The sequence below is a fragment of the Daucus carota genome, chromosome 6 (genome assembly GCF_001625215.2).
Source record: "Daucus carota subsp. sativus chromosome 6, DH1 v3.0, whole genome shotgun sequence".
Classification (NCBI taxonomy): domain Eukaryota; kingdom Viridiplantae; phylum Streptophyta; class Magnoliopsida; order Apiales; family Apiaceae; genus Daucus; species Daucus carota.
The window spans coordinates 21089306-21103960 of NC_030386.2; the positions used below are offsets into that span (position 1 = coordinate 21089306).

The 14655-nt window shown below is 33.7% G+C and overlaps 2 protein-coding genes across 7 annotated transcripts; both read left to right on the plus strand.

Annotated features, from left to right (window-relative positions):
• The first annotated feature begins 45 nt into the window (after positions 1–45).
• Positions 46–8688, plus strand: LOC108225752 (probable N-acetyl-gamma-glutamyl-phosphate reductase, chloroplastic). Of its 5 annotated transcripts, none has more exons than XR_001807634.2 (15): positions 46–151; positions 441–508; positions 1029–1184; positions 2265–2372; positions 3014–3100; positions 3243–3293; positions 3381–3452; positions 3574–3693; positions 4243–4303; positions 4399–4479; positions 4660–4739; positions 4815–4904; positions 6946–7074; positions 7165–7322; positions 8461–8688. XR_001807634.2 is itself a non-coding variant. In XM_017400694.2 (15 exons), exons 2-14 carry the CDS (start codon positions 446–448, stop codon positions 7270–7272), a joined length of 1206 nt encoding a protein of 401 aa, XP_017256183.1. In that variant the 5' UTR covers positions 46–151; positions 441–445; the 3' UTR covers positions 7273–7303; positions 8461–8688. The 5 variants fall into 5 exon arrangements, 3 of the variants coding, with proteins under 3 accessions (XP_017256183.1, XP_017256184.2, XP_017256185.1); XR_010284372.1 differs by having other exon boundaries at positions 446–508; XM_017400694.2 differs by having other exon boundaries at positions 7165–7303.
• A 1241-nt stretch (positions 8689–9929) lies between these two features.
• LOC108225782 (uncharacterized) lies at positions 9930–13824 on the plus strand. 2 transcript variants are annotated; one of them, XM_017400738.2, is made up of 3 exons: positions 9930–10196; positions 12273–12701; positions 13320–13824. In XM_017400738.2, the coding sequence occupies exons 1-3, from the start codon at positions 10128–10130 to the stop codon at positions 13428–13430; spliced, it is 609 nt and encodes a 202-aa protein (XP_017256227.1). In that variant the 5' UTR covers positions 9930–10127; the 3' UTR covers positions 13431–13824. The 2 variants fall into 2 exon arrangements, with proteins under 2 accessions (XP_017256227.1, XP_017256226.1); XM_017400737.2 differs by having other exon boundaries at positions 13375–13824.
• The last annotated feature ends 831 nt before the right edge of the window (positions 13825–14655 follow it).

Below are 14655 nucleotides of genomic sequence, written 5' to 3' on the forward strand. Positions count from 1 at the left end.
ATAAAAAAGATTAAATTATTTTTGCTTTGTCAAGTCTATAAAAATGAAAATGAAGCCCCTAAAATTTACTAGTCACACTCACATCGTCCGGTTCGTTTCGAGACCAGTTTGTTTGGTCAGAGCAGAAACACCGAGCTTTCATCTTTCAAAGGTAAGAATGGATTCTTTCTTTACTTTATATTTGTAATAAACCCTTGTAATATATACATACATATACACACACAGCATGTGTTGATACTATCTGCTTCTTGAATTTGTATACCCATTGCATTTTGTAAAATTCAATTGGCTGTCAAGATTAACTTTTACATGCCCAATGCACTTATAATCACTTGATACTTGGTAAACCCTGCAAAACCTACATGGGCTTTCGAAAAATTTCAACTTTTAAGTCCCAATCCAGCTAATTAGTGTAGCTTTGTTTGTTTGTATGTTTATAGTGCAGATGGGTTCAATTGCAGCTGTTGGTTCTATTTCTTATAATGGAATTTGTTTGCGTAAAATTCAGGTTTTGCCTACTATCTTCAATTACAGCTTTTTATTCATTTTCTCGATGACAAAATTGGACTTTTTTACTTCATATATGTAACGAGTATAGCTTCGGTAACAGTTGCATAGTTGGAGGTGAAATGAAAAACCTTATGCGATATGTTAGTGAATCCTTTGATTTTCGTTGCGGACGTTGGACTAGTAAATCATTTTAACCGATTATTGGACTTATTTTCAGAGCTTTTGTTGCCTAATTGCTGAAAGACAACAAGAAAGAACAAAGTATCACAGTAAAAATCTGCCACCCTCAAATCCTCAACCTTATATGTGTCCCCTCCACAACCTCAACTGCTCGAATCAAAATAGACCAACTTCACATCTCAAGCTCATCACCCTCAATGCTGTTTAGTACTGCATGGACAGAACAAAAGAAACAACAAAGAAATGATGATTAGATACTCACTGTAGCATTTTCTTTGAGTTGTCATTTCTTTTTATGGTAAAAATAGTATCTATATTCCAATTTTTTATGAATTCAGGATGAAACAAGTTATCACAGGGATAGGAATTTCAAAGTTCGAAGTTCTGTTGCCTCAAAACAACAGAGCTTGCAATTTTCAAAGGTTGAATCTCATAAGCTGGAGAAAACTGTTCGAATTGGTGTTCTCGGAGCGAGTGGTTACACTGGATCAGAGGTATGGCATTCACTGAAACTTTAAGTGGTACAATTTATTACATTTCATGGTAATGATGAAAGCCTTATCTAACTCATTTCGGAGAGCACTCGTTAAGCTCTCCGCCGGTGTAGATAAATTTTCGCTTATCTTTTTGGTTGTAATTAAAGTAGAAACTAATTAATTAATACCAGACAGTGAAACTCCGGAATTTACTAATTAATGCTAGAATCGTGAAACTCTGGAATGTTAATAATACACAAAATATTGTCATGTTATTTCTTTCTAAATTGTTGAGAAATCTGATTACCATAAACAAACAATTAATAGGGGAGTAAGTGTGCGGAGAAGTTAGAATGTGTGTATGTTTATAAAAAAAAAAAATCTTCATACACATGACAGCTTAGTATGTTAATATTGGTTGTATGTATCTTTATATAGGATTATAGCTACAGATCTTGTTGCACTTTTTCCTTATCTATATTATACTAGTATAGTCAAACCGGAGATGATCCGCTGTCAGTTAGTTGTCCGTAATTTGTCCCTAATAAGAAGATTTAAGTAGGGCTTTAACAATAGTTTAACAAAAATTTCTAACCCTTTTTGTTATATTATTACTAGATCATACCCTCTATTATATAACCCCAAAAATGGGGTATATTAAAGCAAGGATTTAAAGGCATAACAAGTTTAGATAGGATAGCTTACAATCATTTATTACAATATATGGTGGTGGTTGTGATGTGTAGCCCGTTATAAAAGGATCGCCACCTACACTGGTATGAGCATTGCGCTAGATTCCTGGGCTAGTGGCTGTTAGCTTAGACTACCTTCTGTTAACCATATGCCTTTTTTTTCCTTTAAAAATAAGTTTCTTTTGAGCTTCGTCTAAGTCTAGACTCCAATTTGTACCATGTGTCACACACATTCTCTACTTCTCACTCCTAATTATTAGCTTTCTCTTGCAATTAAGGTTTAATAATAATAATAATATTTAAACTCTCCTTAAAATTGTATAGAATTACATGACAGTACTATCTGTACAAACAAAAGGTTTAGTTATTATTCTTTTTGGCTAATAGCTGATCCCTATCTTCTCAGATTGTTCGGCTCCTTGCTAACCATCCATATTTTGACATTACCTTGATGACTGCCGACAGAAAAGCTGGTCAATCAATTGGATCAGTATTTCCACATTTGGCCACACAAGTATGTTGTTTTATTCAATCTTATGTGTTTATAATTGCTCAGAAAAGGAAGTTTTGTTTTTCATTTGTTCACCTGTATAAGTTAGAGAAGCATGTTAATTTTAATAGCTGAAATAATTCTTCGTAGGACAACTTTTTTCTGCTGGAAGTTTTTTTTTTTAGTGGTCATCTGTATTTCTAATTTACTTCAACTGTAATAATAAAGTAATTGATCATAATTTTATGCTCAGGTTTATAATAAAGCATATACCTCTAGGTTCTTATAATATCATTTAACTAGTCCGGCTAAGTTTTATAGTTCTTCCATGCAGTATTTTAAAGTGCAACTGGCAAGAGGTGATTAAGTGTAAGTTGTTTTTTGCAAAAGAGAGAACTAGAGAAAACTACTGTAGTATATATGTATATATACTTAATCAAATTTTTTGAAGGTTCAGACAGTTCAATGCTTTCCTTACATATGCTATGCAGCAATGCTCATTTAGTTATATGTGAGAGAGCCATGAAGTTGTTGACTTTTTATTTATATCTATCCTCAATTTTCATGTATATCTTGAAATGAAAAACATCTCTCAATTTTAAGCTTCTAAGCTATATTTATAATGTGTATATGAATGAAACATGTCATATTTCCTGCATATTCAGGATTTGCCAGATATGGTTGCTGTAAAAGATGCAAATTTTTCTGACGTGGATGCTGTGTTTTGTTGTTTGCCACATGGAACTACTCAGGTTTGTAAGCGACTTCATCATATGTTGCTAAACTTTGATCATAATTTTAAGGATATAATGCTTGTACAAACTCATCAGTTCAAGTTGAATACAAAGGCCGCTGTTGTTTTAACCTACTTGTACTGTTTTCTTTTTCTTGTAGGAAATCATCAAGAGTCTTCCTACCAGGTTAAAGATTGTTGATCTTTCTGCGGTAATTATAATGAGATTTAGCTATGGAATTTGCAACTACATCTTAATTTGCTACAAGAACTAGATGTAATATAATATTTTTATGCAGGACTTCAGGCTGCGAGATGTCAGTGAATATGAAGAATGGTATGGTCAACCTCATAAAGCAGCAGATTTGCAGGTCGTAGTATATGCAGCCTAAGTCAACACAAACAATATTAAATGCACAAACATTATCTTCATCTTTGAGATTTCTATCTATTTGGTGAGACTAAGAAACATATTGGTTTCATTTGACCCAGAAAGAAGCTGTATATGGTTTAACAGAGATATTAAGAAGTGAAATTCAGTCGGCACGCCTGGTTGCAAATCCTGGCTGTTTTCCTACTTCCATTTTGCTTCCTCTTATTCCCTTGATAAATGTAAGAGCCTTCTTATCTTTAATATCATTGCATCACAAGGCTGCTGTAAGATCTTACTTTATGATACAATTTTTTTGGGGTCTAGGAACATAATTACCATGTTTTAAAGCAAATATTGCAAATTAGACTTGTGAATTTGCCGTAGTTGGAAGTTGGAACAATTCTTAATTTTTAATAAGAAATTTATGTTACATATGTGTTGCATAACGAATTATTTAATTTTACGATGTTATGTTACGTATATGTTGCATAACAAAATTAAAACCAAAAATGCACCCCATAGTTTTGCAAACATTTGAAATATTAGAATGGATATTTTTGATTGTTGCTGTAAGAAAAATTCTTACAAAAAAAATTACTCAACCATCACTTACCATCAATTTTGGCATACTGACTCTATTTCTCTTTGGAGAGTAGTAATTATATATGATGTTGTGTTTTTGCTATTTATTTTGAGTAACTCTTGACAAATATCTGATTTGTCCTTGCGTATATTGAGTATAACTTGCGATTATCTTTTGACTATGTTTCTGTGTGCTTGTCTTCCAGTCCAAGCTTATCGAAGTTAAAAATATCATCATCGACTCAAAATCTGGTGTTAGTGGAGCAGGTTTATATTCAAAGTCCTTAGATTTGACTGGATGTTTATTCATGGTGCCATTTGCCATATACAGTGTGCAGCTTTTAATTCTAGTTACTCCGCAGGACGTGGTGCAAAAGAGGCAAATTTGTACACGGAAATTGCTGAAGGTATTCACTCTTATGGTGTTACCAGACACCGTCATGGTAAGGATTCTAATTTTAAACCTAGTTGTACGATTTTATCATGTATTACTGCAAAACTCACATCATGTTCTGAAGCCACCTCCTGTCAATCTCTCCTATTAATCTTTTATGTCTTCTATAAGTGTCTGACAGTTCCAACTTAATTAAGCTATATTTATATGTTTCTATAATGACTTGCAGCTCCAGAGATTGAACAAGGATTAGCTGATGCTGCACGTTCAAAAGTGACCATCAGCTTCACTCCACACTTGATGCCAATGGTGACAGTCACAATTGTATATATAATAATCTTTGAATTTCTTCTTCTTCTGTTTTACTCATACAACCTTTTATAGAGCCGTGGTATGCAATCAACTATTTACGTGGAAATGGCTCCAGGAGTATCTAGTGAGGATCTGAACCAACATCTAAGGAGCTTCTATGAGGTATTTATGATAACCTTTACTTTTTTCATGATATCTTTAGGTAGATTCTGTTTGCTCCGTTGCTGCCTTAATTTTTTATCAATGAGTATCTTTGGACTCCAGCATGGTGGATGAGGATAACTTCTGGCTTTAATTCAGTTTCTGACTTTTAGCCGACTTTTGACTTGTTACACAAACAGACATTTTTCAACTTAAAGTCGAAAATGGCGAAAGCTCGGGCATATAAGACCAGGCAAGCACGCTCCAGTTCTAGTCTTAATTTAAGAAAGTACCCCTTAGACTTGTAATCGCCATGTGTTCCAGATTCTAGGTGGTTTAGATCAAAGCCAATGGTTATGTTAAATTAGATGGAGCTATTGCTATATTTTAGCACCAAAAGTGGTTTTTGGTGCTAAAATAACACCGGGACTCCAATGCATTGTTCTAAATCTTGTTTTAAATTTAATAAACTTTCAAGTACCCCCACACTATTGAATACAAATTTAACCAACTCCCAAGTATGTCACACTTCCAAGTACCTCTTTTAGCTATTTGCCTCTCTCTTTTCACTTTTTGATGAGGTGGCAAATATAGCACAATTTATATTTTCGTATATATATAGCACAAACTATATTACTCGGCTATTTTAGCACAATGTTTAGCACAACATTGGATTGATAAATTTTCTCATTTGGTGCTATAATATATAGATATAGCACCAAGTTCAGCACACCATTGGACATGCTCTTAGTGAAGCTTGTAAATCACCAATTTCTCTGTAGTATAAAATGTAAGGAGCTAGAACCATGGTTACATTTGCAATGATAAACAAAAACTTGAAAAAGAACTTTACTTGCTGAGTTTTCTATTGCTCTCTAAGAAAGAGTTTAGGTTACTCCTGCACTCCTCCAACTCATTAGGTGTCTTCTTCAACCAAATTTCAGGAAATGATAATGAGAAAAATGAAGTTCAAGATCAAAGAAAAGATTCACATAATTAACAGATACACTCTGCTTGTTGCTGTAATGGTTACAAGAATGTTAGGATTCGAATAAATTAAGTATAGAGTCAAGATACCTGATTCTGTGATTCATACACTTTGGTCAGCAACTTATCTCTCTCTGCTTTCTCGTAAAAATTATGATATGTTTCAACAAAAACATTAAATGAATAAGAGCTACTCTCTCCGTCCCATTTAATTCTATTCGTTCACTATTTGGCACGCACTTTAATGTCTCTATAAAATATGGTACCATAACTTATTTTTAAAATTTTCTTTTTCTCAATAAAAATTTAATAGTTAAATTTTTATACAGAAAAACAAATTTAAAAAAATAAGTTTTAGAAGTATATTTTAGAGGAGCATTAAAGTGCGTGCCGTTCCCCCTGCGTATACAACTCAGGGGGACGGAGGGAGTATTGTTTAAAATCATAAAATCCATCGTAAACGAATGTCCTTAATAGAGATACCTCTTAAGTTGTTCCAAAAGCCTGATTTTTTCGGCGGGAGGCGAGTACTTCTGGATTTCTCTCCACTTTGGCTTGAAGCCACTGACTTTCTTCAGAGAGTGCATTTCTTTCTTCTACTTAATAAGTGTTTGTTGGTATTAACCACCAAGTAGAACAGCCATCCACTGAATTTTCTCTTTTCTAAATTTGAGCATCATTTTTGTGCATCTGGTATCGTCCTCTCTTTGACGAACCTAGTAAAAGCAGTTTTAGGCCCAGGCAAACACACTCCAGGTCTGGTATTAATCTAAGAAAGTACCCCTTAGACTTCAATATTGCTGTAATCGTCACGTGTTCCAGATTTTAGGTGGTTTAGATAAAAGCCAATGGTTATGTTAAATTAGATGGAGCTACTGCTATATTTTAACACCATGTCTCCAATACATTGTTCTACATCTTGTTTTAAATTTAATAAACTTTTTGTTTGGACTTTGGGGCAGTATAGTTCCAATCTAGATACAAGAGATAGCGGGAAAGCAGCCAAAGGGCAAACTTAAAATATAAGTCAATGCTATGCCTCTAAGATTCTGTCCTGTTGTTTTTGTTTATGCAGAATGAAGAATTTGTCAAGCTGATGAAGGATGACAAACCACCTCATACTCGACATGTCCGAGGATCAAATTACTGTTTTGTTAACGTCTTTCCTGACCGAATTCCTGGAAGAGCAATCATAATATCTGTTGTATGTTTCCTTCATAGTTGTAGCTTTTGTGGTCATTTGTTTCTTTACTCATAAATTTTATGCATCGGAAGACTGAGGGTTTTCTTGCAGATTGACAATCTTGTGAAGGGAGCCTCCGGTCAAGCTATACAGAATCTAAACTTGATGATGGGGATTCCAGAGACCACTGGGCTTCTCTACATGCCGCTATTTCCTTGATACTCTCTTACTCTCCAGTCCATATTAATGAGTAAGCAAATTGATTTCAGGTTCTCACTGATACATGACATAAGCCTTTTCTTGAGTTTCTTCTCGTTCTCATTTTAAGTATATGTATATTATATTGCACAATTAATCGGAATCATATCCATAGTTCCTGTTTTTCATTTCACTTCAAAATGAAAGAGAAAAGGTCTGCACCTCGAGCTACTTGAATCCTTTGGGTAGAATATATCTCACATTTTCGTGAATTATATATTTTCATTGAATACATCAAATTACAAAATAATAGACTTAGCAGTATAATTTTTATTACTAGCATATGTTTGTATGTGTGTGTGTGTATCATAAAATTTCAGATGGTAAATTTAAATATTAATTATTAAAAAGATATAAATTTATTTATATCAGTATTTGTTAAATATTTTTATTTCTTTGAAAAAAAATGGTAATTTGAGATTCAGTGAATATCAGTACGTTATTAGTATGAGACAATACTCTCAGTGTATGTATGTTAATGTATTTTAATAATATTACATTAACTAATGTATAAAGACTGGTAATACTATGAAGACACTAACTGATGAGACTATAAGTCCGTATACTTTATGTATGTTAGTATATCTTGATATAATTATATTGTTATGTAAGACTGATATTCTTCTCTGTTTTTATTATAATTAACACACTCACGCGCAGACTGATATTCTTCTGACGAACTCAAAGAATAGATCGAACTTTGAGTAGATAACATGCTTTTTTTTCAACATCAACAAAAATATAATATCTCAAATGTTATATGCTTGGCACATAAGTACATCGAGTATATGTTATGTAAAAAGACTAGTGTTCTGCTCATTGCTTCAGCAAATTTTCAATTATCATTGCTTCAACGATTTGAAATGACACTATACAGGGATCTGAACATAAGTTTGCTGCTAGGTCATTTTAAATTCTTAATTACATTCATGCTGTTGGTTACGTTTGATGCTGAGAGATCATTTCTGTTTTATTGGGTTTATTTTGGTTACTATAAATGATGAATATTTTAGTGGCCTTCCGTATTTGCATAGAGATGGATAATACTTGTGTAATTTATTTATAATTTTTAAAATTAAGTAAACTAATGTCATGGAAATATTTTGTTGCCTGGCTTATAATTAAAGTTTGTCTTGTCACATCTTGCAGGGAATTTAGAATTTACTTCAGGAGGATTTATCAGTTGGCAATTCGTGCTGCTGATGAGTTGGCAAATGGAGTTGTTGCAATTTTAAACAAATTACCCAGCTTTTGTATCTTTATTTGATTCTTGTAGAACAGTTATATTTCCTTAGCTTTCGTTTTTATATCAACGTTGTTTTTCTATAAAAAATTAAATTAAATTAATGGGAGATTGGAGAAACTTTGGTCGATAAATTATCATAATTCCTCTTTTGTTTGAGTAGCACTGGAATAAGAAAGTGCAAGTATTCTGGAACGTCACGTTTAGGATATTCATTCAGATATGCTAGTGTTATGCACCTCCCTTGTATTATATATTGGTTGATGTGGCCTGCAAATTTAAACGGGGTGATATTGAACTTGAAACAATTAAGTATATTTCAGTACCAGAAGCTACACTTTAAATGAATTGTCTATGTTCCGTTTGTGTTCATTCATAATCATATGAGAGCAAGTTTTGTCAAAAAAGAAAGAAAAAAGACACATATAAACATCAGCTACTGTTCATGTATATACTTCCTTTGTGCTGACTGTTTGTTTACGGTTTCTTTAAAAGGTTCCATCTCATTCTTTGCATTTCAAAACTTATTAAATATAATCGATCAGTCTCATCACTTTCTCACTTTCTCTTCCTTTTCGTACTAATTTTACTCCGTTGTCTCCCTTTTATATATAAAAAGCTTGTTTAGTGTGTGACACATGCTAACCGCGAAACGCAAAATTCTATATGTTTGGTTTGTGATTGGTGTGGTGGTTGTATATCGAAATTTTATATGTTTGGCAGATTGTGATTGGTGTTGTAGTTGCAGGGTTCACCATTATTAAGATACGAAGATATGATAGCCTTATGAGTCAAATTTATAAAATTCTGCGCTTAGCATATGTCCATGGCTCACATTAGAAAAACTGATATATTAAAAATCAATGGGTTCCACCACTTCCCTCACTTTTCTTTTTTCCCCCACTACTTTATACTCCCCATGTCCAAAATAGGTGTAACTTTTACTTTTTGCACGTAAGTTGAGGTGCAAAAAACACATGATTCTGCACATTAATTTTTTAAATTTTCTTTTTCTGAATAAAAATATGGATGTTAAATATTTATTCAAAAAAAATTTAAAAAATAATATATTGAAATATATTTTATTTGCACCTCATATTTCGTGCAAAAAGTCAAAGCGACACTTATTTTGGAACAGAGGGAGTACATATTTTTTTAACCTTCGTGCTCGAACCATATAAAGAATTGGGAGTGCACAAAATATTATAATTTTAATTTGTCATTATAATTATAATAACCAAAACAAAACAATTTGTTGTAAAAATATTGTTGGATTATGTTATTCAAATTAGAGGAAAATAAGACCCTAAAAAGTATATTATGATATTATTTTTAAAGAATATTAATGTCTCTTTGGATAAAGTTTAGTTACTGATTTGTGTTTTGTAGAGAAAATATGTGCGACAAAAGATAATGGGCAACGGAGGAGTTGAGAGTTGAAAGGGGATACAAGAAGCTTCTTCACTGAACCCTGCAATAAACTCGCCTCCTCCTGCTGCCGCTACATTAGAATCAATCAAGTTCGGAAAATTGAGTCATTTGGTCAGTGACACCAAGAGAGGGGCTTCTCAAAATGTCCGCTTCTTATATGTTCTCTGCTTCTCCCAGGCTTGCTGCTTTCATTTCCCCCACTTCTCTTAAGGTCTCTCTCTCTCTCTCTCTCTCTCTCTCTCTCCCTCCCTCCCTCCCTCTCTCTCCCTCTCTCAGAATATATTAGTTGCAGGAGATGGGTTTATGTCAATTTTGGCACCTGGGGTTTTCAATGTATAGATATTGTGGAGTTCCTCAGAAATTAAAGCCTTGATTTTTCTTATAGTTCTGCGGATTTTTATCTTTTTTGTTTTTTCAAGATAAATAGTTAAACTGATTTTGGTTTGTTATTTTTCTGTATAAAAAGAAATATTTCAGCGGATACCATTAATCTAAATTTCTTTTGATGAAGAAATGGAATGACCATTCCTTCCAAAACATGTGGGTTAGATTGCTAGTTTAAATAGTTGGAATGGAATGATTGAAGAAATTAAATTCTTATACATTTTTTTTAATCGCCCCCAACAAATTTCATTCCATTCTTCCTTTATTCCATCCTATCCAAGTGAATGCAGCCTAAGTCTTAGTAGAAAATGATGGAACTAGATAAGGAAGGAATGGCTGTTATGCATATATGTTAAGAAGACAGCCTCTGTTTAATATCCTCCCCCACCCCCTTTCCATTGTACTGACTTACAAATATTGATTCGACAAATGCGGCACGAGGTACACTCTTTGCTCAATGGAGAAAAATGATAGCAGTGTGGCACTTAGATTTTCTTAGAAGTCGTGTTGACAGACGTTACTCTAACTTGGGTAGGGATTGTGAGAGTGACACACATCCTAGTGTCAAACTTGAAAATCTGAAAATTGGGGACATTGTCCCATTTTTTGGACACGACTATTAATAAATAAGTATGGCAAGGGAGGAAGTCCAACAAGTTCTCTAAATGAGCTTCTAAGTTAAAATTCAGGGAACGCACTAATGTAGGATAAAATGGTGCTCACTGCTGCAACAGTGTCCTAGTGATTGCCTAAGAGCATCTCCAACCATGAGAAGCCCTTAGCTAAAAGCTTAGTTGGCATACCAAAAATAAAATTTATAGCCAACGCCTTCAAAAAACGACACTCCAACCACACCCACCCATTGTCTATAATTATAGCAAACCTCCTATGGATGACTATATTTGTCGATCCACTACAGGTCTGTAAGAAATCCGTAAGAATATTACACATCACTTATTACCATATTAAAGTGATAGATTCTATTTATAACAATCTAAAATATTAATAACATACTATTTTTAAATTATAGTCACCCAATATAGCCAATACCATCGAAGCAAAATGTCTTACAGGTTCAGTCAATTTTACATAATGTCCTACAGGCGCAATTTAGCCAACCAATATAGCCATCACCGTTAGAGATGCTCTAAATCAGGATAACATGCCTTTCATCCTCTATTTTTAGGTTTCCACTACTAGCCATTCTCTATGTCATCGTTGGGAATAACAAATTCACTTCCCTCCCATTCTACCCACTACCATCTACTTGCTATACTTTTGGTCCCCACAATTTTCCATATACTAGTTCAAATATATCGTTATTTTAATAACAAAGAACAAATATAAGGAATGCTGTTGGAGTTGGAATATAAAACATTGTCTAAAATCACTAGGATACAATATTTCAACGTATTTATAAGTAATGCACTAGGACATTGTTGGGCTTGCTCTAAAACAATTTAACAAAAAGAGTCAATAAAAATCTGAAACATAATTCTATTGAGGACTTTGCAAGTTGAGCATATTCTCTACTGTATATCATTTTTGCTTCGTTCTTTCTTCTGTTATAGTTATTTTGAATCGCTACTTTGACTCTTGTGTGTAATTTAGTATAAGTGTCTACATTTCAGTCAAGGATTTAGATAGAAGAGTCAGAGTAACATAGCGTGTTGTTGGGTGGAAAGTTTGTAGTATGTAGAGAGCTGTTTCCTGTAGCTATAAGACGTGTTATGGATCTGTTGGGACTAATTTATATGTTGTTTCTTCCTGTAATATTTTAATTTAGATTATATAGTGGCAGCCTCTCTGTGATTGTTGATGAGGTCTAATTTTTTTCAAATTTGGCTTTGACTTTTGGTCTGTATGCGTGGTAGATATTAAAAATTTGTTTGTGCTTCTGCAGGGTAAGTCGTGGTCTTCAATATCAAGCAGTTGCATGTTAACTGTCAATACAAACAATGGCTATAGAAATTCTAGGAAAAAAACTATTTGCGCCATAAATATGACTGCTGGAGGGTTGGGTGAACCGATGAAAGCGAAGTTAGACCATATAAGTCAAAAGGCAAGATCAATTTGGGATAGTTCACCTCAGCCAGTGAAGAGTTTCCCCTGGAACAAAGCTGCTGAAAGCTTCATACAGCTTATTATTGACTTGGTATTGGCAGTAATGAAGTATTTAAGTATACCTGTATTGGCGATTTCCTCCTTAAGTGAGATGTCTTACTGCGCTCATGAAAGAAAGCTATTTCTTATACCAATTCCTATTCTAGTTGGTGTTGCTTTGGCGGGAATCCTAAAAGAGACAGCCTTGGAACTATCTCCACTTCTTAAGGTATATATGCTTATACAAATATAGCATTCCAAGTAATTATTTTAGGACCATGTAAACTTTGTCAATTATATATCAAGTCCCAACCCCCGACTTCAACCCACACCCCCTCCCTCTAAAACATAATATAAATAATAAACGCACAAAAACATAAAACAAAATAAAATATAACACACACACATTGTACTAGTAAATGTGAACTGAATATCTTTGGTAGTGATTGGGACCGAGTTGAATCAGTATGTTGTATGGTCGGTGTAAATAGTAAATATATGGACTTTCAAAGAAAGGATTTGAAATAGCATAATAATATGGATCCGTTGGTTTCTTAGACTGGACTAAAATGTAGAAATATGATCATAGATGGTATATATAATTGATTTAAAAAAGTGGCTTTTCTGAAGTAAAATCCTGGATGGTATATCAATGAAAAGGATGGGCTTATAAGGACTATGATCCTAATAGGTATGTATCTCCACTGATCTCCATATTAAAAGTTTATGTAATGAAAAAATTTCTCTATATATTGATCTACCTTGTGAATAATTTAAAAAAATTATATAAATATAGTAATATAAAGGCTAGTGCTTCTCACGACTCACATCGTTGATGCTTGTGTAGATGCTTTGGCTGATGATCCGCATCCGGACTGCTAATGTTTTTCCTTTATTTCCAGCAAGCAGAAGTTCCCTGGCATCTGGTTGCTGTAGCAATTTTCTTCACGTTGATTAAATTGCCAGGTCCCTATTATCCGTACTGGGGCCGCATTTTAATTCCACATATTGCAAATGGGGGATTACTGAGAACTCTATGGTTTGCATTTCTGTGGTATAGAAGACCCAAAAAAGCAGCGGCAAACATACCAGAGTCCGTAGTCGACAACTTCCCCGAACAAAATTCAATCTAAGTATGCAAACAAAAGTATTTGAGTGGTAGTGGGAGTCTAGTCCTCAGAGGTGCTCAGCAAAAATATGCAGATTGTGTTGCTAGAAAACACTGAAATTTGTAATGTTGTTTTCTGTGTAGGAACTTGTTATCACTGATCTTAGCTATCTCTGTCCTACAGAGAATTCGAGTGTATTGGCTGGCAGTTTTATGTTTCTTCAATGAGCTAAATATTGTGGCACCTCAATGTTCTTAATTTACATCACCAATAATGTTCTTAATGTATTATTCTACATCGGGAAGCAAGTACTTGAAAGAATGGACAATATTTTTGGATTGATTTGAAATCAATTATTCAGGAGACACTTCTATATTATATGGATCGCGCTCAAGAAAGAAACCATCTTTGAAATTGAATCATAGAATTGTTAAGACTCTACCGCGGAACCCTAAATTTTAAATAGATTTTAAGGATCTAAATCAAAATATATATATGTTTTTTGCATCGTTGTGTGTTCAAAAGTAATTTTAAAACATAATACATAAACACGACATTTTTGCATGTGCAGTTCTGCTGCAGAATACTTATGTTACCAGGGTTCTTAGGTTAAGGTTCTAGGGGTTCTTAGGTTAAGCGTTCTAAGAAGAATACAGAATACTTATGTTTTCAGGGTTCTTTGGTTAAGGTTCTAAGGGTTCTTAGGTTAAGTGCAGCATACTTATGTTACCAGGGTTCTTAGGTTAAGGTTCTAAGGGTTCTTAGGTTAAGCGTTCTAAGAAGAATACAGAATACTTATGTTTTCAGGGTTCTTTGGTTAAGGTTCTAAGGGTTCTTAGGTTAAGCGTTCTAAGAAGAATACGACCCTATGAAAGAAATAGGATGTGAAAACATATGCAGCGTTTGGCTACGCAAGGGCCAAAACAAGAGAAAATGTCCCATATATCACAATTTCTTCGAGTAACGTTGAAAATTTCATAATTAAAAAAATGGCCTGAAATATCATTTATTAACGCCGGATACTCCAGCATTTTGATTATTACAAGAAAATGCTACATCATGTTGTACTTAGGT

Coding starts and splice junctions, on each gene's coding strand:
- LOC108225752 (XM_017400695.2), top strand. CDS start 50: ATGAAGCCCCTAAAATTTACTAGTCACACTCACATCGTCCGGTTCGTT. Junction 1,185..2,264: donor GTGGTTACACTGGATCAGAG/GTATGGCATTCA, acceptor CTATCTTCTCAG/ATTGTTCGGCTCCTTGCTAA. Junction 4,480..4,659: donor TGTTACCAGACACCGTCATG/GTAAGGATTCTA, acceptor AATGACTTGCAG/CTCCAGAGATTGAACAAGGA.
- LOC108225782 (XM_017400737.2), top strand. CDS start 10,128: ATGTCCGCTTCTTATATGTTCTCTGCTTCTCCCAGGCTTGCTGCTTTC. Junction 10,197..12,272: donor TTTCCCCCACTTCTCTTAAG/GTCTCTCTCTCT, acceptor GTGCTTCTGCAG/GGTAAGTCGTGGTCTTCAAT. Junction 12,702..13,374: donor AACTATCTCCACTTCTTAAG/GTATATATGCTT, acceptor CTTTATTTCCAG/CAAGCAGAAGTTCCCTGGCA.